We start from the raw sequence: 25,762 nt of genomic DNA, 5'->3' as shown, positions 1-25,762 counted from the left end.
GCACGATTGTCATCGTCGTGCTCGTGTTGAGATCGTTCGCTATATCTCATCTGTTCGCAATCGCAAAATTACTTCCTGGAAGTCGTGGCTATGAAGGTCTTGTCATTGGAGGGACAATCGCGTTGCTATTTCCGTTCTTCCTGGAATCAATCAAATGCTTAATTCTATTCTCCTATAATAATGTGTTTGTGTGTGTGTGTGAATACTGTGAGATGTTAACTGTAAAATCTCTTTAGAAATATGACAGATATGGAGCAATCTTGCGCGATCCTGGAGCAGAGCAAACGGAACATGAGATGCAGTCGGTTTTTTTTTCGGTCGAGAGTGTCGTCGAGCAGCACCTATTACGCCGGCCGGTCGTCATCATTTTTCTATTAATAAAAGGCCATGACAAGAGCTAATGACGATGATGGAGCTGGTCTCTCACTCGCCACTGCCATTTGCCACAGCTGCGCGATCGTCGTTGATCGTCTCATCGCGAATGATAATCGCGAATAAAACGATCCGGATCGGTTGTTGGTGGTGTGAGAGAGCGAGTGTGTTACCCCGTGTGTGTGTGTGAAAGTGACACGGCCGCAAATTTGTCACCAAACCAGTACGCGAGTGCGTGCGTGCGTGCGCCCCCCCCTGGGTGTACACTCAGCCCCAAGACATACATTAGAAGTGTCACGACATTTTAATCTGCAACGTGAAACGGCAACCACGGTCCTTATGACTGGTATATCCCTTGAGACCGCAACGCTCTGCGGCCACAGCACGTCCCACAAAGAGGTTCTCGGTGCTCACGATCACGATGATTACATAATCGGTCTGGCGTCGATCGGCAGCAGCAGCAGCAGCATAAATCCATCCACAGCTCATTCCGACGCATTTTCTCGGTCTCTCGAAGCGCCGTTCATGGTCTTGCCGGCTTGAAAAGGCCTCTGAGGACCTCCTTAGTCTCCTGGTAGACATCAAATACGACGGAGTTCTTAATGTTACTCATTTTTTTTTCCTCTCTCTTTTCTTCCGTCTTCACTTCTAGAGTTCAAGAACATAGTATAGTACTGTGCGTGCGTGTACGTGCGTGTGTTCCTATCTGTGAGTGTGTGTGCGTGTGTGTGTATCGTGGTGTGAGAAACACAGAAAACGCGGAAGCAAATCTCGTGAAAGCCCACCCGCCAGGAAGAAGTGACGACGAGACGCGGAAGAAGAGAAAGAAGAGTTTGTGTGCATTTAGTGAATGCCGCCGCCGGTCGTGTATTAGTGTGCGCTGTTCGTGTTCGTGTCCGTGCGTTGTGCGTAAATTCCGTGTGATTCCCTTTCCTCCGGGGCCGGGGTGCCCATATTGTCCTCGTGCAACTCCTCCTCCGGGAGCACAATGCCCGCCACATCGCCCGTTTACTACGGGAAGTCACACTACTACAAATGCACCGACCTAGAGCTCTACGATAGCTCCGAGGACATCCGTGATGACGGATGGGATGACGGTGGTGGTGGTGGTGGTGGTGATGGTGGTACAGATGCTGGTGATAATGTAGAAGGAAGTGAGGAGCAAAGTGTAGAGCAAAATGTACTGGAACTGGAGAGCGCCAAGGATGCAGGAGCGCTGCTTACAGTCGCCATCGCACGTCCGATGCCATCAACTACCACCGCAACATCCGCCGAGGTTGTACGGGACTTGCTAGTGTCCGCGCTGGCCAGGTTTAATCCGGAACCGTCCGTGAGCTCCGGCGTGTCGTTCGTGAGTCATCTCCTCGAGTACATTGTGGCACGTCGGGCAGAATTTGTGATGGCCAGTGGCACCACAAGTACCGCGCCGCCAGCCCAGCAACCGTTAGTGGACGGTTTGTGTTGTCCCATCTGTGAGGGTGTCCTGCGCTACCCGGTAACGGCCACCTGTGGTCATACGTTCTGCCGGCAGTGTTGCTTCGGCCACAGTAGCTGCACCGTCTGTGGGCAACGGTTTCCATCGATCGCCCAAACGCCACTAGTGACCGCCTCATCGACGGTCGTTTCCGTCGTGGCATCCCCATCAACGTCGAGCACAGTGCCAGCCCGTACCAGCGATGCGTCGCTGGAATTGACACGCTATGACGCAGTTGACAGTTCGACGACCGCCACGACAACGGTTGTTGGATTCGAGCAGGACATTCTAATCCGGCGGCTCGTCGAACGCTGGTGGGGTCCGGAGCTGAAGGCGGCCGAACTGCAGGAGGAAGCACAACGCCATCTGGAGGCGCACTCGCTCGACGAAGCCCTCCGCTGCTGCAATCAAAGTCTAGAGCACGGTAAGTCCGGCGACCTCCAAGGGACCACGCTTGTGGTCACGTTCGAAACGAAATTAAATGGACAAACTTTCGAGGCGTGACCTCGCGCAAAGACAACCCGATAGCCAACAGAAGCGGAGGGGACAAATGTTTTAATTACCACGCCACGGCCACGCGCCTTCCAGCGGATATTCTGGACAAAACTGTTGCGAAATGATTTTGCGAGTCGCCAATTCCGTGCCCCAATTGGTTCTGTGATGCTGTTTCTTCAGTTCAGGTCTGAAGAAGTTACTTAAGAAGTATTGCCAAGTGTTACTGAGGGACGCGACGATTGAGGCCAGTTTTTACGGAAGTTTAATGGTTGGATTAATGGTCCCGTACCTGTGCTCTTGTGCACGAGGAGACGCGACGCCATGACCACGGACCATCACACCTCGCCGGATACGATTAGGTTTTATTGCTGGTGATGAAATTAGGACCAGCTGGTTCGGCTGGTGTACTGAATTCGGTTTGCTGGTACTATGGCCGATTATCCCGGAGCCAATTTGGTTTTGTTGGAAAGTTTAACGAGCTCGGCGCATCGTCAAACTACTTCCTGTGCCAACTGTTGGTTGGAGCAACTTCCATTAACCTTCCTGATGGTGTACTATCCGAGCAAGGCTCCAGCAGTCCAGTGCCGTGCCCAGAGTAATCCTTTTAGGAACATCGAGTATTCCCATCCGAAGCCAGTGGAGCACCCATGTAGGGTCTACATGCATGGTCCTGGTCCGTCTACTCGTTCCAGGATAAAACACTCGCGGCGACTACTACGCGAATACCTTTACTGTAACTCATGACCATAGTTTTTCCTCCTGTGCTCAACCCTACGAGTTGGTTTTTGGGAAAACGTGACCGTTATATGTGCGCGAAAAGCGTTCCAAGGAGGGAACGTTCCGGCAGAAAGCGTTCCAAACGTCGTTCTCCTCAGGCATCTCACGCGGGGGTTTAAGCCGGAGTTTCGTAGAATTTATAGCCCTCCCCCCCCCCCTCCCCCTCCCATGGGTATCCTGGCACCAAACCGTACCGAGGCCATAAAAATCATCCACTGGTTTCCCGGTGTTCCCAGCGCGGTCCTGTCCTCCGCGGGATGGCGCGCAACGATGAATGTATGCATCTCCTCGTGGCGTGGCGTATGAGTGTGAAATATCAATTTAAAAAAGGTACAACCGGGACTCCTGAATCAATTCGACGAAACTAACTTTCCTTTTAGCGAAACATCGCCCAAAAATCGACCGAAATGCGAACCTGCACCCCGGGATTGCCAGGCGGCGGTTGGCGGTATGCTGGGATTATTGGGGTGCATTGAGAAATCAATTTTCCCTTCCATCCACGCGCGAATTCGCGATGGAAAATGATATGAACTTCCCATAAAGTTTTCGTTTATTCTTTTCCTTTACCCCACACATTCCCGGACCCTCTCCCCCTTTGGTGTACTTAGTTCGATGTGTTCCTTTGCGGTTTTGTTACGCGAACATCGGATCTGGTATGTTGCGAAAATGTTACCAACTGCTGCACCACCTGCTCGTGTTGTAAAAGTTATTGGAAAGTTATTGTTAACAGAGAGACGAAGAGAGAGAGAGAGAAAGAAGTAAAGCGAAGGTAGAAGAACAATGTAGCTGTAGAGAACGCGCTGGATTTGTGCGTTGGTTTGACATTTATTAGAAATCCAACGAGAAATCCTGAGAGGAAACCTCCACCGAGGAATGTTCGTGGAAATAATGCTGCATGTGTTGCTGGGAAAATGGTCGGAGCCCTCATCTCATCTCGTACACAATGTTTCACGTTACATTTTTGTGGTATTTCCACTGTAAGTAAAATGATTAACAGCAGAGGCTTCTGTTGTGTTGTAGCGCAGACGTAGAAGCAAACAATGACTGCTCTGGTCTGGGGGGTTTTAATGCGATACTCGATCGAATCGATCGAACAGTCCCGCCTCTAGACAGTGCCAGACATGCCAGCACACATGAGCATCGTAATTCCATGTTGTTCTAGCGGGGACTTGGGCTCTTTTCGGTGCGAACACGAACACCAGCCTCGTGTGAAGGACCGCATGACAGAAACCGTGTGGTGTAAAGGGGTTCCAATAATCCGATTTACGTTCGCTGATTAATCGGCTTTCGATGCCGGGGGTCATCTCCGCATCGATTACGCAGTCCCATGGATGGGGTCATTGTATGAGCAGAAATTAGCTCGCCGTCGCCGTGCGCACCTCGCATTATCCCAGCTTTACGTTGGCGTTGATTGAGAATACACCGTGGCCTTCGTCTTCTTAAGCTCGCAAGAATTTTGCACCCGTAATGGTGGCCTCGGCGCCGGAGAGCACCACCGCAGCCACCATGAGCTAAACCGCAGAGCTTAACAACAAGCGCACAACACAGCGAAAGGTGCGTACGAACGCTGCACACACCCTCACACGCCCGGGGTTCAATCATTTGCATTTTCGCTTTTATCAAACTTCCATTCGAGATCCGCTCGCCCGATGCTGGGTGGATGGTTTGCCGGTGGTTTTTCAGCTGCTATTGTGCGCTACGCCAAGCCACCGGTACCGTTGGAAAAGTTAGAAAAGCCGACTCGAGGAAACTTTAATCCCTCCGCCCGGTATTGTGAGACGACGACGAGCCGACCGCCCGCTGCGAGAGTCCTTTAAGCTTTTGAGGCTCGGGCTCCGGGGCCAACGTTGGGCATTCTCCCAGAGACAACCGGGGCCACCGGTGGCAGCATGAAGCGGTTGATGAAGTATGGGATTTGGCGCTCGTCGTCGTCGTCGTCGTCGTCGTCCTTCCATTCTTTTTGGTGGCCACCTTTGGGTCGTCTCGGTCGCTTGCTTGCTCGTGTGTCTGTGTGTCTGGTTGATATGAAATTACATTTCTCCGGGCAATGCGTATCCTCGAAGGATTCTACTCTCGATGCTGCTGCTGCTGCTGCTGCTCAGCGTGAAGCTCAGCTTAACGTTTCTTTGCGTTGGGAAAATATTGGAATAACCCCGAAAGTATCTCGCGTTGCATCGCGTTGGTCGTGGTCTTGGAAAGGAGGAGGAGCAGCAGCATCCCGTTCCTTCCTTCACCGACTACAAGACGAGTAAAGAAAGTGATCCTGCCACTATCGTTTCGGTGCCATCCAATCGAATGTCGACGTACGCTGTGGAATTACAAAGAACGCAAAAAGGAAGGAAAATGAAAAATCCGGAAAATGCCACCCGGGAGGAATGTAATAATAAACTGTTTAACTTTACGAGCAATCAAGGATGAGCGGTGTACCCAGGGACACGGTTCTTCGTGTATGTTTTAAGGGGCACCGAAGAAAAAAAGGGAAGGGAAAGAACCCCGAACAAGGAGAACAACTCGAAAAGATGTCGAAGATGTTGCAGGGAGGGAAGGAAATTTATAGAGCACCAAAAGGGGACACGGACCAGAACATGGAGTTGAAACAGGGAGGTCGGAAGGAGGAACACTTGTACCTGTCGCGGCGCACTGATTGCACTCATCGCAGCAGCACCACGACGCAACCGAACCGAGGAGACCGATAAAACGGACGAAAGAACAATTTAATTTACACGTCAATTGGCCCGAGACTGGCTCGGAGAAGATTCATCGTTTCAGCGTCTTTCCTTTTTGGGACAGTCTCGTCCTCTGAGTGGACCGGACGAAATCTGGTTTTTCCGTCCGGAATCGTGTTTCTACCTCCCCAAAAAAAAAAAAAAACAACTCCTTCCTCGAGTTGTCGTCAGTTTTCGGCCGTACGCTCCCGACTAAACGGGTGACTGATTGTGCCAGCATATTCCACCGTCAGGTGAGCAGAGCAGGAGTCGAGAGAAATGAAAGAAAGAAAGAAAGAGCGACCGGAGAAGTACCGGTCGTTAACGGAGGCGCCTACAAGGCCATTCGCCTGCCCGGGCCAAACAAATGATGTAATCGTTCCGTCCAATCGTTCTCCAGAGGCGACTACTGCTGCTTCCGATTTGCTGCTTGCTGGCTTCACTTTCCAAGCCAAGACCCGCCAAGACGAGGCGACGACGACGACGACGACCGAACGTCAGGACACGCGACGCGAGGGCGAAAGATAAATGGATCGGATCGGCCTGTGCGCCATCGTCGTCGGCGATGCCAAGGAAGCGCTCGAGCTACAGGTTGCCATGTCGTCGTCTTCGTTGGTGTGTGTGTGTATGTTTGTCCTCGAGATGATCGAGGACACCTCACAGAGGACGATGAATCATTAACGAAACCAATTGCAACCAACCAACCAACCAACGGTGGCCAATGATACCCCCTTTTGTGGGCCGTTGTCATTGTCATTGTGCGCTCTCAATTGTCCAGCAGATTCAATATTGAATCTAGAAAAACCCCTAATAACTATTTGCACTTCCGGGGGGACCGTCCGATGCAACGTTTTTCCTTTTGCAAATGCTGTCCCCAATGGCAGACCCAAGCGGTATAGCACCAGGCGCGCACACACGCACACGCCCTCACAGAATGGCTATCATGACCGATTGCGAGAGAGCTCCACAGAAGTCTTGGAGTGAAGGGCTGGAACACACTCACCGTTCGTTCGTTCGTTCGTTCGTTCGCTCAGGCTCGTTGCACTTTGACTAGTAGCGGGATGGGGATGTGGGAGTGATGTGGCCACCTCCCGATGTTAGCTAACACCCACTACTCTCACTCGCTCGGAGTTCGGCGAGGCATCATGTAACAGTCGAATGCATCGCCAGACCAAGACCCTCGCCACAGACCCAGTCTAAAGACCAGAGCTAATCAACGGGGTTCGATCGACAAATTTCCAACCTGGCCATTCGCTCTCCGTCTCTCTTTTTCCTCCTCTTCTTCTACTATTGCGACTCGACAAACCGAGAACCCAATTCTGGCACCTAGTTAGAGGCCAATGAGACTGGAGGGAAACGTCGACCGACGTCGACAACCCGAAATGTCACAACGTGCGATGGAAACGCGTGGCCCGTCCAGGACCTCGTCTAGCTGAAAATGGACGTCGCACGTGGCCACGATTGGGCTACCACCAACCGAGAGAGAGAGAGAGAGAGAGAGAGCCTTCTGGCCTTCTGGATAAAGGGGAGGGAGGTGCCAGCAACTGACGAAAGAATGAGAAGCACAATCTGCATAATTGGCGTAACGCAACGCAAGCCCACTGACGGTGCTGGTGGTGGTGGTGGTCTGGTAGGTCACTTGGACCTACTACTTGCCCCTCTTCCGCACCTCTGCACCACGAGAGGGAAACAGACCTTTAGCGCGACGAATTACGTTGCCTCACGTGAACCAACAATACGTAACGCGCGTCACTCCCGTCCCCCTGTCGGTGCACGGTGCCTATCTGTGTGTGCCTGTGTGTGTGTATGTTTGGTTGATTCAAAGTTCGCACTGTTGCATGAGCGAGCCCCGTTTTGCCACCCACGCGTATATTGGGAGGGCGAAGAAGTAAAAGCATAACCAGGTGACAAGCCCGCTCGCCGACTTCGCGCTCGACGATGACGACGACGGCGACGACGCTTGACAATCGAGTAAATGCCGGGGGGATTGAGGGGAAACGGTTGCATGACCGGAAGTCAACGGACACCGGCTCATTCCGCCTTTCCTTTTTGTTGTGGGCCGTTCGTTCTGACACCGGGATCGGTGCCTGCGATTTGTTGTTTGCTTGTTTGAATAGGGAATAGCAACTAAGCAGCCATTTTTGAGCTTTCCGAACACTAGAACTCGGTTTTCGAGTAGCTGCACACGAACGAAGACTTGTAGCAGCCGCACAAGCATTAGCTTTACTGTACTGCACGTGTCTGGTCTTGCACGTGCCCTCTGACGATGTGGATCTGACGCAACAACAGAGCACCCCAAAAAGGAGCTCCAGTTTCTGCTCTTCATCTCTTACACCATCAGCTGACAGAGCAGTTGGTTTAATAATCCATCCAGTGATCCATCTTTCGTCTATCTATGTGTTAGACACACACACACACACACACGCATGAGCGCCCCCTATTACGATTCTCGCATCGAAAACGCTTCTCTCCTTCGCTTCGCTTATGATAAGAAGTTTTGCATACGCAACGCAATTGTAACGCTGCTTTTCGGTTGCGATTCACTTGCGCTCTCCCTGCGTAAATGGTTATGCGGCAAACATTTACATTGTGCTGTGAGTGACGAGCGAGCACGAGCTTACGTCGGTGTTGCGCGTGCGATGCGGCCCGGCCAACAGGGGTGGGAAAAAGGGGAAAACAGCCCCCGTGAGGAGGTGATGAATGAAAATGGAAAGCCACGAGGTTGTGGCTCCTTTCGATTTTCGTTTCTTCACATCAAGAGCATCAAGCGTCTATTATGTGATGTTCTTATTAGTGTGATCTCTAAGACCAGCAAGCATAGAACACGATTAACGCTGCTCCATTTTGCACAATCAACCGCGTTTTGTGCGCCATTTGCAATGACACTCGCTCACTTATCTAACCGCGCTGCTCCAAAGCTGAGGCACCGAAGAGCTCGTTCTCCTTTCCTGCTGGCGGTCCTGCTGGCTAGTTTCGATTTCGAAACACCAGAGAGACCTGGCAGATGACATAAGCTGGTACCGGGCGCCCCCTTATTTCGATTGCATTTCGAATTCGCTGCATTCGCACGAAAGGATCAACCGTCACGCCGGGGCCGCGGCCTCGAGTTGATCGAGTTTCTCGAGGCGCCCAATCGGGCGGGCATTGCAACGGTCGTCACCCAGCACATGGCGACCCACAAAACAAAATCGACGGATTACGTCTCACGGACCGACCGACAGGTCACGAAAATAGTAGAAAAAAAGAAGAACCTAAAACGAAACGAAACGAAAACGGGACCAGGACGATGCCGAGTTTCGTCGTCGCGCAATTGATCTTGAGCCGTTCGCTGGTCGCTGGACCGCGATCCGTGTCCGGGGTCTGCGTGGTCTCGATGAAATGAGGTAACCTGATTTCGGTCTTCGGTCTTCCATCCAGTGCATCGTGGTGCGGACTGCTACTACTGCTACTGTTACTGCTGCTGCTGCTCTAGTAACGGTCTGGTGGTCTGGGTGCGGAGCTGACCAGCATAACACACCTCGGGAGTGAGATAATAATAGGCAACAACGGAAAGCGCGCGGATCAGAGCGCGCCATCGTGATCGTAACACGATCTTCTCCCTCGTAGCCGCGATCGCATGAACCTTGGGTCTCTCTCTCGCTCTCTCTCGATCTTGGGTCTCTGTTGCGATCACGTCGCTCACCGCCCGGTCGTTGCAGTGAGATAACGTGCAACTCGGTCTGCCTGGCCAGAAGACTGGCTCATGCAGAAGACCATAGTCGCCGGCAACTAATGGCGCTTGGTGGCGAAATGAGCTCAAGGTTAGCAGACGTTACCCAACCAGCAGCCACCAAAGAGGAGACGGAAAGAGACCGAAAGAGAGAGCACCAAACGAGAGAGAGAGAGCACGGTGTGCGAGTGTCAAGCGCTCGAACCGTTGATCGTCACGATCATTACCTCACAATCGGCTCGATCGGTACCAGGCAGGCTCACCTGGTTCACCTCTGGCCAGCAGCAGCAGCAGCAGCAGCATGGCCATGGTGGCTGGAGTAGGTGCTCTCGCGAGACTTGCGCGATCGCTCACACACACACACACACGCACACGCTCGCGCTCGCGTACGTTATACAACGCGAAAAGCAAATCGAAAAAAGCGGCGAAAAAAGTGAAATAAAATTAAACGGCCAAACGGCAGTGGGGCAGTGGAAAGAGGCAGTGCAACGAGAAGGAAGAGGAGAAGCAGGAGGTCACCTACCACCACCAACCTACCAACCATCCAACATGCAGGCTCGGGACAATCGCCGAACGCGCTGCTGGCGGTGGTGGTGGCGTGTCATTACGCGGCCGTCACCATTGCCACCGCCGCGGTTATGACGACAAAAATGGCGCGTAACGCCGCGCCCCACAGACACACACGCGCACACACACACGTACAATCGGGTGGCGGTCGCGCCTTTTGCGGGTTTTGCATTTAACGTCCGCCGAGCGAGATGTTTCATCGGAGCATCGTCGTCGGACAACAACAATTAAGTGTCCGGTACGGTACCAACGGCGGCGATTAGGACATCAACACACACACACCTAAACCACAATAGTACGCGTGGTCACAATTACGCGATGGCCAGCTAGCCAGCCAGCCAGTTGACCGCAAAACCCTTTCCAAGCCAAAATGTACCGATGCTCTCTGATGCAAAATGCCCGGCGACCGAAATGATTGTTTTGTGTGGCTTCACCGGGTGGAACAGGTGGGAGTTGTTGGCCCCGAAAACTGTGTTTTGGGCCCCACGAAAATCGGGTCACCAGCGATGCCGACGAGTGAGTGAAGGTGCACGCCGAGTGCAGGTTCTGTTGCTAGTAGCAGCAGCAGCAGCAGCAGCATGCAAAGAGCGCACCATATGATGTTAAGCAATATGAGCATTGTCGTGTTGCGTAAGGGAATCACAGAGCATCCCAAAAGCAGCACAGTGCGCATGTCTGGGGCACCCGCCACCCTCTCTAGTGTGACAAGGCGAGCTTTGTAACCTTATGAGTGGCTTTGTTTGAGGTTATGGCGAGCGCTCCGCTTCTTCTTTTGGAGGTTATGTGCTTGCTACTCTAATTGTGCTTTTGATGCAAGATCATCTACGTTCCCAAAAAGTGGAGTAAAAGTGTAGCAGCTCGCATTGACGACGTTGTTGTCCTCGAAAATGCACAAAAAGCCACTTCTTGGAACCGGTTTTTTTCTCCCGGTAGGCGCCAAGCCACGATGTTGCAACCAGCCGGGGGCCAGCATTCATTCTGTTGCTTCACGTGCGGCAGCAGCTGCTGCATAAGGCTCTCTCCGTAGCCCTTTGCGTCGTGCAGTCAAGCGTTCTCGAAACACCTGGCCTGGGGTCTTGGGGACCACCGAAATGTAGGTGAACCCCATCCCCAGGTGGAAACAGGTTCCTCTGACTGGCAATAGTGCACCGGCCGGGGCGAGGGGTCCAGACTGACGCAACGGACACTAGAACTGGGCCAGGCGATTATTGAGCAACGAAACAGCAACAGCAGCAGCAGCTGCGATTGGCAAAGACATCGACATAATCGACTTATATAACATGCTTGATCGTTATGCGTTAGAATCGAAAGGGAACCCCCTCTAATTGGAGTCCCTTCTCCCCTCCCCGCCTTCCTTTTTTGGGTCGAAATCATTTCAAAGTTCTTAAGCAACAGCAACAGCCACAGACAGACAGCCAGCCAGCAGCAACCTTCACCAACAACCAAATGCCACTTTGCGTCGTCGACCGTCGAAATGTCAGCGTGTCGCGTGTCGCAAGGGCGCTCTCGCGATCGGATCGTTCACCTGCTCTAAACCGCCGGAGAGCCCTCCTTCTCCCGGGGCCGAACATTACACACGATCTTGCCTCCCGCAACCGATCGACCACCACCGATCGGTCGATCGATCACTCCTAAGGATCCGAGTGGTAAAGGGCACGATTTTGAAAAATAAAGAGCAACCATCGACTGCGCTGTGTGTGTGTGTGTGCGCGCTCGATGGCCTGATTGAGCAATGGCCGCGTCCCCCTTTAGCCGGGGGAGGTGTAACGAGCATAATTGCAAGCGTAACGCCCAGCGCGGCCTCTCGCGGTTTGTGGTGACAGTCTGTGACCGCACCAAAAAAAAACCAGCGACCAGCTGGCCGTTTGCTGATTATTTAATTCAATAAATCGCACGCGTCTCGCGCGTCCCTCTTGTCGCATCTTCTGCCCTCCTCCCCTCCTTCTGCTGGATTGAAAATTGGAGTCGTCGAATTTGGGTCGCCGACTCCAAAAAGTGACCGCAAAAGTGCTGTCGCACCGTGTGTCGCAAACTATACTGAGGGGCCTCTACCTCTCTCTCTCCGGTTGCCGGTATTGGTAAGGTCAAGCGAGAAGCGACTCACAGAAGCGTGTCACAAAGCGAACGAGAGAGAGAGAAAGAGAGAGAGAGGCAAGGGTTTAGCCCATCTGTTACTGCATGACGGACTGGCTGGCTGGCTGGCCGATCGACTGAACCCTGGCCAGCTGCAAGTGTTAGCCATATTACATGCACATTACTTAACCCTCTTAATACCGCGTCTGCTGGTCGATGGTTTATGGCCCCGCGATGGTTTTACTTCTTTTACACTCGCTCGCTCTTTCTCTTTCTCTCTCGCTCACACACACTTTTGTCGCTAAAATATCGCGCGATGGATTTTCGCACCGAACCGAAAATGGAGGCCACACCACGCTGTGCGTGGTGTTCTCTCCAGCTTCTCGGTCTGTGACCGTAATGCCGCGTACAGAACTCGACCCCGGGCCTGGCTGGCTCGCTGCTTGCTGGTTTTCTGTGTTGGACGATTGTCGTCGTAACTGTTACATAAGGGCGATGGCGGTGACGGTGGGGCCCGGTGTGTAAGACCGATAGCTTGTTTGTGAAACATGTTTCTAGGGCGGATGAGAGGGCGCACGCCTCCCGGTACGCCGGTGCTGGTCCCGGGGCCATTGTTGGTTTATATATATTTGTTTCTTACTTTTTTTTCTTTTGGCAGTCTTCTCGTTTTTTTTCTCACTTTTTTGTTGCTGCTTGTTTTTGGGGGTGCCATGGAGAAGCCTTAAACCGTGATGTCGTTACTCGAGGCCACACACACACACACGCTCACACGGGGCGCGTGGTGGCTTGATAAATATTGCATTTCAATTGATGGGGTAGCTGGGTTTGGGGTGGTGCGAAAGGGGACCCACTTTCGGATATGGCACACTTGTGGCTAGGTGGCGCAATCAGTCTAATTGCGTTTACCACGCAATGGAATGGCCGAACGAATGTGTTGTCGTAAAGTCGTGATAATGTGATGACACAGCGGAGCATCGTTACGGTTGCACTTGTGATAAGATATTCAACAATGTTTAGAACATCATAAAGGTAGTTCTAATGTACGAAAAAGCTATCGTTTATGTACCGAACTCATGGTTTTGTATCCCAATTCATCATGTTTCCTGCATAAAAATAACCTCTCGCTCACTCACTTTTCGTACACAAAAGAAAAAGGAAATGTTTATCACGATAGCTCACCAAATCCCTCCAGGGCTACTCGCGTTTCTGCACTTCAGAACGATTTGCTAAAGTGAATCTGAATGCTGCCACTGCTTCCACTGCTGCTGCTGCTGACACCCGACAACAACAGCTGCAAAACACGAAGCAAAACAAAACACCCCCCGAAGAAAAAAAAACCGATCCAAAAACTCGAATGAGTCGGAAGAAGAAAATTAAAATCTCTCCGGTACACTTCGGTTCCGGCACCCCGGCCCGCCGGTTGCTGTCCTTCTCGTCCCGTTCCTTCCGGTGGCTGTGTGCTGTGGCATTTTCTATTTTCCATTCCCCAGTGCTGCTGGCACACCACACGTCGTTAATCTGTGAACAACCGAGCGAGCGAGCGAGCGAACGAGCGATCCTTTGGGGCAGAATCCGGCAGAATGAAAAATCGTTCGCGAGCAACCTGCGAGTGTGCTCCGTGGAACGGAAGACTCTGTGACTCTGTGGGGATGCAGTTCTCTCCATTGGCGCACCGGGATGAAAGGTGGAAGGGAAGGGGAAGCCAATCGAACCGGTGTTTCCATTTGCCTCCGTCGATGCAGAGGACCGTGTACGGTTCGTGTTCATTGTTCGATTCGTTCGTTGCCTTCGATACCACATCCGCCATCAACCAAGACACATCCTGGCTCTGGCCCTGGCCCTGGTCCTGGCCCTGGTCCCGGACCGGAACGTTGTCCTTATCGAGACGGTCTACTGCAGCTTGGTCTTTCGGTGCCGGGTACCGGGTGCCGGGTACCGGGTGCCGGCTGATGTCTTGGTGACAGTTTTGGAACAAGAGAGAAAAAGTCCATTTGGTTTTTCGTTTTGGATTCGTTTTTCTGTTTTCTTTCGGCCCAGGACGTGCCCAGGGGTGGCCATTCGAGCTAACATTCCCTGCAGGATCGTCTGACACGTACTCTGATTGTGCCTTTGTCGGCACCGGGCAAATGATGATCGGTGACAGTGTAGAGCCACACACACACACACACACACACACACACACGCTTCCAGGGAGCACCGGAGAAATGAATTTTTGATGAAGCTGCGCGATCCCAATGCTGCAGCCTGCTGTTCTGTATGTGTGCCGTCAGCACACTTGGCATGTTAGGCCAAGAACAGAACAGGAAGGTTCTACGAAGGCCGCTGCTGTCACGTCCTCTCTTCGGGGTACCAGATCCCCCCCCCCACTCCGCCCAAAATGAAGGATGCAAATTGCGAGAAAAACAGAAATTGATGAAAAAACGGCTACCTGAAGGCACCGAGGGAACAGCCTCGGTGCCGCAGCAGCCTCGGGGTCGTGTTGAAGGCCGAGAACCAATATAAAATCAATCCAATTATGCCCGGGCACCCCGGGGTGGTGGGCTGTGTTTGATGAGGATGAAAGGAGTACTCCTCCTGTCGGGTGCAAGGGAGTTTGAACAGCGAATTTGATGTTTTGATGATCGCAGGGCCGCATGGACGAACGAATTGAATCGTGATTAAGCGAGAGAGAGACCAAAGAGCTGTCAACACAGCAGGACAAGGGGTTAATGATTCATACAGAGCACTTCATCCGAAAGCAGCTTCCTTCCCAAGTTTGACGTAAAAAGCATTTTGATGAGCTTCCGGATGAATCATTCCAACTACTTTCACTCCATAATGCTGCCTAAGTGACCTCTCAACTCACCGGTTGCTATCAACTCGGGGATGATTTTGCTTTTCCGATGCTTTCTAAAGAAAGCAAAACATCCTTCCACCATTGGGTTGTACAAGTGCGGCCAACCGAGAATCCCATCAGAATGTTACTTCTTACTGCAGTTGGAACAAGAAACGAGAACGAAGCACAAGAAACCAACGCCATGTTTTTCCTCTCGAGCACCATTACTGTTGTACAGTCCGAGGGCATACCATTCATCATCTGGTAAACAACATTTGTAACAACATTATGATCTCGGTTTGTTGTATGGTGCACCACTCCCTCTCCACTCGCAGCGCAGTCCACCGATCAGCAGAGGATGTGCTGTTGCTGCAGTCAGAGTAAGGGATGCAATGAATTGTACAAAAAGGAATGGCCAGATGGAGAGGGAAAGAGAGAGAGAGAGAGAGAGAGTAGTGCTCGCCCTTGCCAGGCTCCACTTCCTTTACGGCTGTCAGCACATTCGATTGGTTTCGTTACCGGGCACAGGACGATGATGGTAAACAATCTACAGTTGCACTGGTTGCACCACACCGGGGACCCACACGCTCATGCCAGATCCCGGATCCGGTGTAAACAATCACAATGTTTTTACTTGTCGGGTGATGCTGCTGACGAGTGCTGCAGCTTGGAAAATGGATATCGTTGTACCGATGAACTCCATGGGTTTTTATGACGCCGACGCGTCACCGTCTGCCAGACGAGAGTGAGCTCTGGAAACCGATAAACCGATGATCTCTATCGATGATGGTCGATGTCGGATGGTTTGATGGTTCGGTGGAGCTGCAAGTCTTGTCTTCCATCTTTTTTTTTTTGATATAATATTACTTCCAAGCCTAATCATGTCTCCATTGCCCCGAGTACGGGATCAACTCAAATGTCTCAATTATGGTTGCAAGGACAACTCCCACTTGAAGTACGGCTCTGCAAGGCCAGGACCTCGCCTACTGTGTTAACATCGGTCCTTTGTCAACCTTCCTGCGGCCGCGGGGGCCCGGGGGTTGAACATTAAAATTTCATAATAATTTGCCGGGAAAAAAGGTTCAAAGCGAGAATCTGGTCCCAGGGGTTTGCGTAGGGTTTTTCCGGTAAATATTTGACATATTCTGGCATCTTTTCTCGCGTGGCAATAATTGAATTACTTTCCTTTTGTGGCCCCGAAAAGAAAACCTCGAACCGGGCAACAGACACACACATGCACACACACTTACTCGCCTTTTCCTCGCTTCGTCTGCACAGCGACGAACAACATTCATTAGCACGCGGCGCTCTGGCGGCGCGTGGTCGCTGGTCGTGGTAAAGCGATGAATAATTAAACAAATTTGCATCCCTCCGATGGTCGATGCTACAAACCCTCCCGGGAGGGATGATGCTAGGTTTTTAAAATACATTCTTCTACGTGCGCTCGCTCCCGCTACGCTCTCTCGGTCGCACGCTGTTATCGTCGCTGCCATGACGCTGTTCCGCTGTCGCTTCTGCTTCAATCTGGCGGCTACCGTCGCCGTGCGTGTGGTCTCTTCACAGCAGCGGTCAGGCGACACGCGACACACATTTCTCTGCTACCGGGCCAGCAGCGTCGTTATGTTTTATTAATTTATTACGTGTCAATTATCATTTATTATGCATTAACGGTGCGCTGTACTCCACTCCAGTGAGGAAGGAGGAACCAAATGGAACCTTCTCCTACCTGTACCTCCCGGAAAGGGACCTGCATTTTATTTGACAATGCTAATGACAGTGCTGTGACAGGGTTTCTGCAATCTCTATGCTTTTTATGATTCAAAATCACCTTTTTACCGTAACCGCAAACGCGACGACGATGACGACGACGGCGCGTGCTGATGATTACACGGTTGTTCGAGGTCAGGACAGGAAACCGATGGTGGCCGCATGATATCCGGATTCGTTGACCGACCGACGGTCGGCACTACTAGGGCATGCCAATGCCAAACTAATAGAAATGTTTGCAGCGAGGAGAGCGATAAATTTCCACTCTTTATCTCCCGCCATTTGACAGGGGGCGGCCGGAAAAACGAGCGGTGCGAGGAAAAACGAATAAAAATACGAAATTACTGTGAGTTTGTGAGAAGGGGAGAGCGGACGCATACGCGTGGCGGTGATAAAAGTAAAGATTCAAGGTCATGTTGCGTCTCATCTTTTTTCCACCTCTCTCTCTCTCTCTCTCTGATCGCACCACACTCTTGTCACCACCCGGTGTCGTCCTGTTCATGGTGACTTTTCTCGGCGTTTCGGTCAATCGTGAAGGCCGATTGGTTAATCGAATTACGCAATGCCACCGCGCGCGCGTTGAGGGCTTTGGCCGAGTTGGAGGTTCCTGTGGTCTGACCGATTGATCTTAAACCATCGCAAACCATCCTTGAACCCTTTGCGCACGTCCGCCATCGTTTTTGGTGAAGAAGAAATCGGGACGTGCCCCTTGGCAACGCGATCCGCTGATCGGCTGATCGGGCTAATTTTGAGAATCTGACCACGACCGCGAAAGATCACTTTTCCCCGTAACATTTTGATTGCATAATTTGATCTGCAAACGCTCAATGTGAATACGGGTGCTGCGTTGGTCATCATCACGCCATCGGCCGTTGGAGAGAATGTTGCAAAGCAAATGTTTACGCGTGCGCGAACGCGTGCTCCTTCGCACGCACACACACACACCGACACACGCGCATGAAACGTACGTGATGATGTGCATGATATGACACTCCACGTCGGGAAAACTACCCCTGCATCCCCACGGCCCCGCCACCATCATGGAGAGAGTGGCACATTTTCTCACATTCATCATCACTTAGCAGGCGCGCGCGCCCGGCCCGCACTAGTCTGTCACACCCGTCACTTGGGTGCGATGACAGCTGTCAGTCAGTCAGTCACTTGCTGGGACGTGTGTGGACGATGGCAGAGAGGAGGATCGCTGATCTTACCGCCGATCTTACTGGTCGTGTCTGATCCATAACACCTGTCCTGTCGTCTTGAGACAGGATGCGATGACGAAAGCGATGCGAGTAAGGAGTGTCCGAAGACCTCATTGCGTTTGTCCACGCTTAGTACACTCTCATTAGGGTACTTCACGTGAAAGTGTGTGTATATGTTCCGGTTCTTAAAACAACACACACCTGTCACTGTCCATCCGAACCCCTTCTTCCTGTATCAGAATACTCTTTGCACCGGAATCGGATTAACAAGATGGGAACTCGCAGGTCGTCGGACCACGTCTCACACGTACCACCACCGGCTGTGTACTTCCTGTGACGGCAGTCTCCCCGTCCGCAGTCGGAAGTGGAGTGATTTCATGCTAGAAGCATTTAAAATTAACCCCGGGAGCAATGAACTTGACGCAACGATGACACCGTCGCCATTGCCGTTAATAAACGGATTGCCCTCCCTCCCTGGTTACAGGAGACACTCGATTGGTGGCTTCCTTCTACATTCACGCTGAAAACACATGCCTACATGTGTGTGTGTGCGTTTGGTTGAGGACAAATCGTAGGTGTCGAGAGCTCCCGTCTTTCCGTTCCGACCACCAACGCAAGCGGCGGCGGCAGCGGCGTCCCAAAAGCCGCCTTATTATGAGTCAGAAACGGTCACGACTGGTGGCTGGCGTTGTGTCCGTTGGATTTAAAAAAAAAAGCGCCGACCAATACTCAGCATAAAACTTCTCCGAAGAGCAGCTCACGTTCGCTCAAATCTCTCTTCCACGAAAAAAATCCCGTGAACCCAGAGAGAGAGAGTGGAAAAGAGCGCACTGTGGTGGGTTCACCGAATGAATTCCACGAACTGAGAGGCACTCAGGGCATTGACTATGCTGCCGCATCGAAACGAGTCGTGAGTGAGAGCACGCGATGTGTGGAAATGCTGTCAGTTATGCTGCAAATTCTGTGAGTTTTGTGCAGCAGCAGCACCATCATACGCTTTTCTGCTTTTCGCTGTTGAAATACAGCTTCATGTTAAAGTTCAGGCGAATTACTATTAAAATTAAGGAAACTTTAACTGACTGCAATAATGCGTTATGATTACCAGGAAATGGTGGCTTTAATCAACGCCTACCAACGGACATATTTGCTGAGCAGCTCGTTCTCTTAGCTAGCAATCAACTAATGAGGTGAACCATTTATGTGGGCAGATGTTTACCTAGTCGATGTATGTGTGTGTGTGTGTCAACCCGCCATTTATAATTAGTAAACAACTCACGGGCTGTGAGTGTAAATAAGCTGTTTAAGCTGGGTGGGTGGTGGGTTTGATAAACAAACTCCTCCATCTACGTTAAGCAGTTGTCCCGCATGTCGTCCACTCGATTGGAAACGAACATTCCGAACAGTAGTTGTCTTATATCCAGTATGCCAGAATTTGGTAAACCAAAGTTCAATTTACTAGCTGGAGTGATTTTGTGTAACAATGAAACGAGCACCGAAGGAATCGTTTCACTTTGACTGATTGCTTCAATCGAATAGATTGCAGACCAGAACAGCAAAGATGACTTTTTTATTCAATTTTGCTGTCCTTTGCTGGCATCACAACGTCATAAGTCACGACGCGACGACTGCGAGAAGTGCTGACAGTTCGATTTCGACGCAGCATCGCAGTGTCGTAAAACTAGTCTCCTCCCCGTATGGTCAGGCACACTGTACCGGGGAACCATCATCCCGATGAGTATGTTTCAATGTAGATTGTTAACTCCTCCTTTGGGGGGCGTTGGGTGCAATCTCTTCCCTCGAAAAAAGGAAAAAAATTGATGCCACCCTCAAAAACGAACAAACACTAAAGCGGCAGCCGCTACTACTGCATGCATCGTGCCCGGGTGACCGTCCACCCCACTCGTCAGCCATTAAGCGATAAAAATCTTCTGGCCAATAAAACGGCACGGAACGGAACGCCACCGCCGACGCGATATCAAGAAAATGAAAATGTAAATTTCGTATCAAACGTAACACGACCCGGGTCGGGCATCCGGTAGCGCCGGTATGGTGGAGTGGAGAGTGCCACAAAACGACACTCGACTCGGCTGTCCGGGGGGCACCAAGTACCCATGAAAATGCCGGCCGGGGCCGAGTGCCGGCTTTTTGGGGGGGTGGGAAGGCAGACAAAATACCGTTGATTGCTAGTGGGTCTCCGAATGGCCACAAAGATGAGAGAAGCGAAAAGCCCTCGGCCAGAGAGCCCGAGACCAATCGTTCCGGGCTCAATCGTCCTTCTTTTTTGGGTCCTTGTTTTTTTTTCGGTGGATGGATCGCCATCTCACGCCAGCGGCACCATCATCTTGAAGCTCGAAGCTCGGAGCATCGTGCTGATCTTTGCTATCAAATCGGCTGAAGGTGAAGGCGGCGCACCAAGCCACTGTGATTGCACTTTGTTTCGTTTCATTTTTGGTCCTTGGCTCTGCTCCCGATGTCTGTTCTGTTGGTGATGTCTGTTGTGCTTTTTATGGCCACCTCTCCACTTGTCTGGCTTTGCTGGCCCGGAGGGAACTTGTTTCTTTTAAAGTTAAGAATTGAAGCAGCACAACAAACGTAGCATAACAGGAGAACGGTTTTAGGATGCCGCCTATCAATCTCGTTTCATGTTTTAGCATCGCTCTCTGTCTCACTGTTTATCTATTTCTTTAACAAACAAACTGCCTCAAAAGACGCTTTCTAATGTATTTGTGTTTCCTCTCTTCTCTTCCTCTCTCCTTTTACTCCACTACAGGTAAGTCTATCCGGCCAATCAACTAGTGTTAGTGCTTGGGGGTTTCCTCGCCAATAGGACAGGCGACGGGAATAGGCGGTGGGCGCACAAAAGTCCTACAATTTATGCGGCCTTTATTACGCCGTCCGACACAAATCAAGTGTCGGGCGCACCGACTGGCTGTTGAATCCTGGCCCTTACACCCTTCACCCTTCATTCCGCCTCATCCCGCCTCAACAGCCACAACGTTTGCCAAAAATTTAACTTTCCACCACCAGTCACCACGATACACCACCACGACCAGGGCACCGGATTCCGGTTCAACGCGCACTGTTTCCCGGGGAAGTTTTTCATGCCAACGGCGGCACTGACTTTCTACCGTGGAGAAGGGGGCGGGGGAGGTTCTGCGTTTGATGGCTTTTCAGCGCCGAGCTTCAGTTAAGACGATTGACGCGCCGGGACACTGTGTTCGGGAATTTCTCTGTTCGGTCGCTCGCTTCCAGCGGCGAAGGAAGACACCGTTTCCCTCTACCGTACCGACGAGTACTTTCAAATGCAAAGCGGCTTAGTTCTCCTTTTGAAATTAGATCAATTAAATTTTCACGCCATTTTCATTCGTGGAAAATTGAGCATTGATTGGCGTCGCTTTGTGACCGGCGCAGACAATGCTGTTCTGTGCTTCCAAAAAGTGACTTCACGGCGCTATTGCTATAAAGTCCGTTCGCCTTGTAGTTGCTTTTTGGGGGGGGCAAAATATCCTCGATGTTAAAATCAATTTATGGCAACCCAATTCTCCTGAATACTGTTCGGTTTCCATTAGAGCGCCGTTCAACATTCCTTCCAGCATGCCTGGAGCGCTTGGCATTCATAACTGCGTGCTGGTGTGCACCAGGCCGGTGAACACCTCGGAAGGGATGGACGCATCCCAACGCATCATCTATAAATAGGTCCGCCCAACATCATTTATCGGTCCACCGGAAGCGGAGGCCAGCGGTTTTGTTGCGGTATTTGGCCGTCAGTCATGGCCGGGACCAGGGTACCAGCTACGCATATGCACATGGCACTGCCACCAAGCCACTCGCAACACCTGCGGTGGAAAATGGATCCACGTTCCACGATGATAAATGGAAGCCATCGGAGCCGCCTCCTCTTAACCGAAACCCATCTGCAAGCGAGCGGACGATCGATTTCCGAAAGGCCCTGTCATCATCGGGGTCTCCGGGCATTAATAGGATGTCTTCTTGTCCTACCCAGCCCCGTCCAGTCCTGTCACGCCTTTTGCGCGTTTTCTATTTGATTTATACGGAACCATCGGGACGCTCTCTCTCTCTCTCTCTCTCTCGCCTTCGCCAGGGACGTCGCCGTGGATGACGTTCGTCGATGACCAGATCGTTCCAGCCGGTCCGGTGCCGTTGCACATCGCCGGACGTCCTCCCGGGCCGAACATGCAACAGCTATTTGCATGGAAATGGTGTCCCCGGGTTCGGGCTCGGTTTAAAAGAGGTTCTCTCTCGCTCTTTGTCGAGGGCCACGATGTCAATGGAGTCCATCGGTGCCCTGGACATGCTGAGACCTTTTCGAACAGCAACGAGCCCGAGATGGAGGGGGTGACTATTAGCATCAGGTGCCATCCATGGTGCTCCATACCGTGCGACGGCGAGGAGAATATTGTTTTAACCTTTCACCGCCATTCAGCGTTTCACTGCTTCACTTCCCTCTTCGGTATCGCATCGCTGCAGGGGGGTTCCCCCGTTCGTACAGTTAACAGGTAAACGCTCCATTTACCTTCCCGTCTTCCGGCGGACCCGTTTTATCGATCGTTTTATCCAGTAGAGTAATTAAAACATCATTCCCGGTACCGGTGCGTCCTCGTCCTGAGAGGGAAGCTGTTACGCGGGTCTTAACTTTGACTTGCCATTCAACAATCTGCTGAGTTGAAACAGTTGAGTCTGGCTGGAGCTGGCAGCTTCGATAAGTAATGCACCCCTTTAAATGGAAGGTGTAAGCCGGGCAGCCGGTCATAGATTCATTAGCTTCCGGCCATTCCCGTACCAGCGATGGTGGTGTGCCGCGTGTTGAAATTGGCACACTGCCTGGACCCCGCGGACCGGCTAGCATCTCAAGAGCACGCGCTCGTTTCCGGTAATGAGTTCCGTCTCGAGCAGCCAACGGTGGCGTCCGGTGCCGGGTTTTTGGTAAATGAAGACGATGATGATGGTATTGGCTGGTTCGGGCAACCAAACCGGAACCACCATGTCATGTCGTCGAGTTGAGTTATGGCGCCGTGCATTGTGTGCCAAGCTCACTCGGGGCACTCGGTTACGCTCGCTACTCACTCCACAATGTGTGCAGCATTCAGACATTTGTGCGGTTTTGTTTTCGATGCTGCATTTTCTCTGCCTCCCTTTCTCTCTAATGCTTGCACACACGGATACGCACTCGTGGATGTGTTATGCTCCTCTCCCCCCGTGGGGCATAACACATTGTATTACTTTGTGGCCTTACGGGTACGCCCGTACCGCGTGACAGTTGAACGATTTATGTTGCCCGGTGGGCCGCGAACCGCCCCCCTCGCGAGCGCGTAAAGACAAACGAGACGAGACGGGAGAATAAGGCATAACATAAAAGTCCGTGCGCCAAGTTAGAAGGAAGCCACCGGGCTTCAATACAAAGCAACGGTTATGCAGCTCATATTTCATCCTTCTGTTGTTGTTTTTTTATCCTCTATACTCACAAAGATAAGCCTTTTGTGTTCTTGCGCTCGCTGACATTCTCAATGTAAATGTGTGTGTGCATGTGTGCATGTATGTGCGTGTGTGTACGGTCCAGGTAAGCCCCGCAAGAAGCTGCAGGATTATCGGTGATCAATCGTAGATAATTCAATTAGAGGCTATCCGATGTAATCCCTTGTACCATCATCAACAGTCTCTCTCCCCGGTTGCCGGTTGGTGTACTTTATCCTCTGGCCAATAACCATTCGAGAACAAATGGCCGTGCACACACACATAATCACTCTGTGTGGCTGCTAATGGCGGTCGATTTGAGCATCATCTGCATTTTAATAGCCGGTACGCATAAATCATCCCGACAATATATATACACAGGCCCCGACCCAGTGCACCGTGTAATGCCGTGTAAATAAATACCTGCAGCCTAGAGAGAGAGAGACCTACCACTGGCCTAGATTTATGGTCCCAACGTGTGCCACTAGCACTGCCCTCTCTGCATCGCCGCATCATTCTCCTCCTCATGGTGAATGTCCGGTGCGGTCAGAATGCTGCTGTTTATTGCCCTCTTACTCGCTTCGCCATTCTCGGCGCCAAGGAGATGCTGATGCTGCTGCTGCTGCTGCTGCCAAAACTTTGCAAAACTTGTGGTGTCAGCTGAGTGTTGTGTGCGAGCATCCGTGTGCGTTTTGGTTGTGGTGCACACAACAGCACACTGCAATCTATCGGAGGGCCCCCCATTGGGGGTAATCAATCGTGATGGTGGCCCTCTGCGGTGGTCCGCAGGCATCATCCGGTTTTGATGGCTTTCGCACGTGTTGTTTCGCAATGATGCGCAATCGCCGGCGAACGACCTGTCTAACCTAAACGGCTGCACAATATCACGTTTTTATGCTGCAGTTTTGTTTCGTACTAATTGCTTTCGATTCGAGCATCACTCTTTTTTTCTTTTTGAGCAACCGCAGCAGCAAAGCTTGTTCGCAATCATTTGCAAACACATGCATTTGTCCGGATTCGCCGGATGTTCACCAGTTTTTATCCACCAGTTTTTTCTTCTTCTTCTCCACACCAAAAACCAAAAAGAGCTTCCACACGAGAAATGAGAAATTAAGCCAGCGTGCTAACCGTCACCCTGACAGTGATTTAGTATGTTGTGACTCTCTCCCCCACGTGGGGTGGGTGGACCTCTGGTGGTACACTGGTGCTAGTCAGCAACATCTATCTGGATGTACCCCGGGGGAACCGGAAGCTACCGAGCCATGCAATTACTGTGTTTGTGTGCATGATTGCGCCGCTGTTCTGTTTGTTTCACTTTTTTCTCCCCCCACGAGCTACTGTTGTTGTTGTTTTCGTATCAATTCTTAGCACAGAGTGTATGTGTGTGCGCGATGAAATGGTGGAAGAGCTACGCCATTGCGATGTGCCCAAGGGGGGGAGTGAGTGCCGACTGTCGGCAGTCGGTGGTGCGCGAACATTGCAAAATGAAATTTATGCTCCACTAGATGCCACCAGACGCCAGGAGTTCGGCTGCACCGCGGCGAGGTGAGACAAATTGTGATTGAGTTCGGTAGAGCAAAAGGGTCGCGGTGCGGAGGGGAAACCGAATTCAATTTCACGTTCAAAGCGTTGGCCAACGGGACAAAAAATATATGAGCCGCCGGCGGGCCGGGCCGGGCCGCGTTCTGACCGATGCTCATTCTACGCGGTCGCGGAACGGGGAATGCCTTTTTGGGGGCCGCGGTGCACGGGAATGTTGGCTCGCAGTTTATGAATATTTAATGACAACATCGAGCCATTAAATGCATGCTCTTTCGGAGCAGGGGGAGGGCATCTTCTGCTGGCCAAACGGCCGGTTGGTGTGCTGCAACGTGGCCTGCTCGAAAGGCACAACAGAATGGCGTGTCCTTTGCGCCGGTTCCGGTTTTTGCTTGAAAAAAAAAAATAACATAGCAAATTCGGCTTGTTCCAGATGAATGTACTTGTCACGGCGCTGCAATTCGTCTGCATTATAGACATCAGCAGGAAAGACATGCAGGTACGGCCACGGTTCAGTCCCGGTGCCGGCGCTGTCCAGTCCGGTCAGTCGCTTCCGGGCAACGGCGAGAACCAAACGCTCGGAAACAAGCGCTCGTTGAAGAAGAAAACAAGCCAACCGGACGGACAAAGGAACTACTATAAAAAGCTAAATAATTACCGAACGAAGAAGAAAGAGAGCGACCCGCTCCCCCCCTTTTCCGGCCACCTAAACATGCCGGAAGATGCCGGAACATGGACGGAAATGGACAATAATAATAGAGCCAGCAGTAAAACGGAAAAGAAACTAGCTTGACG

General features: G+C 51.6%; 1 protein-coding gene across 1 annotated transcript in view; it reads left to right on the top strand.

Annotated features, from left to right (window-relative positions):
• Positions 1–25,762, top strand: part of LOC125958040 (uncharacterized) — a 49,885-nt gene that overhangs the window by 9,006 nt on the left and 15,117 nt on the right. Inside the window, exon 2 of the mRNA XM_049691139.1 lies at positions 1,025–2,270. Coding sequence (XP_049547096.1) covers positions 1,361–2,270 — 910 coding nt within the window. The 5' untranslated portion in view covers positions 1,025–1,360. The remainder of the gene's footprint in view (positions 1–1,024; positions 2,271–25,762) is intronic.

Source organism: Anopheles darlingi, chromosome 3 (genome assembly GCF_943734745.1).
Source record: "Anopheles darlingi chromosome 3, idAnoDarlMG_H_01, whole genome shotgun sequence".
Lineage (NCBI taxonomy): Eukaryota > Metazoa > Arthropoda > Insecta > Diptera > Culicidae > Anopheles > Anopheles darlingi.
Note: the sequence above shows the minus strand (reverse complement) of the source record. Positions and strands in the feature narration are given on the sequence as shown.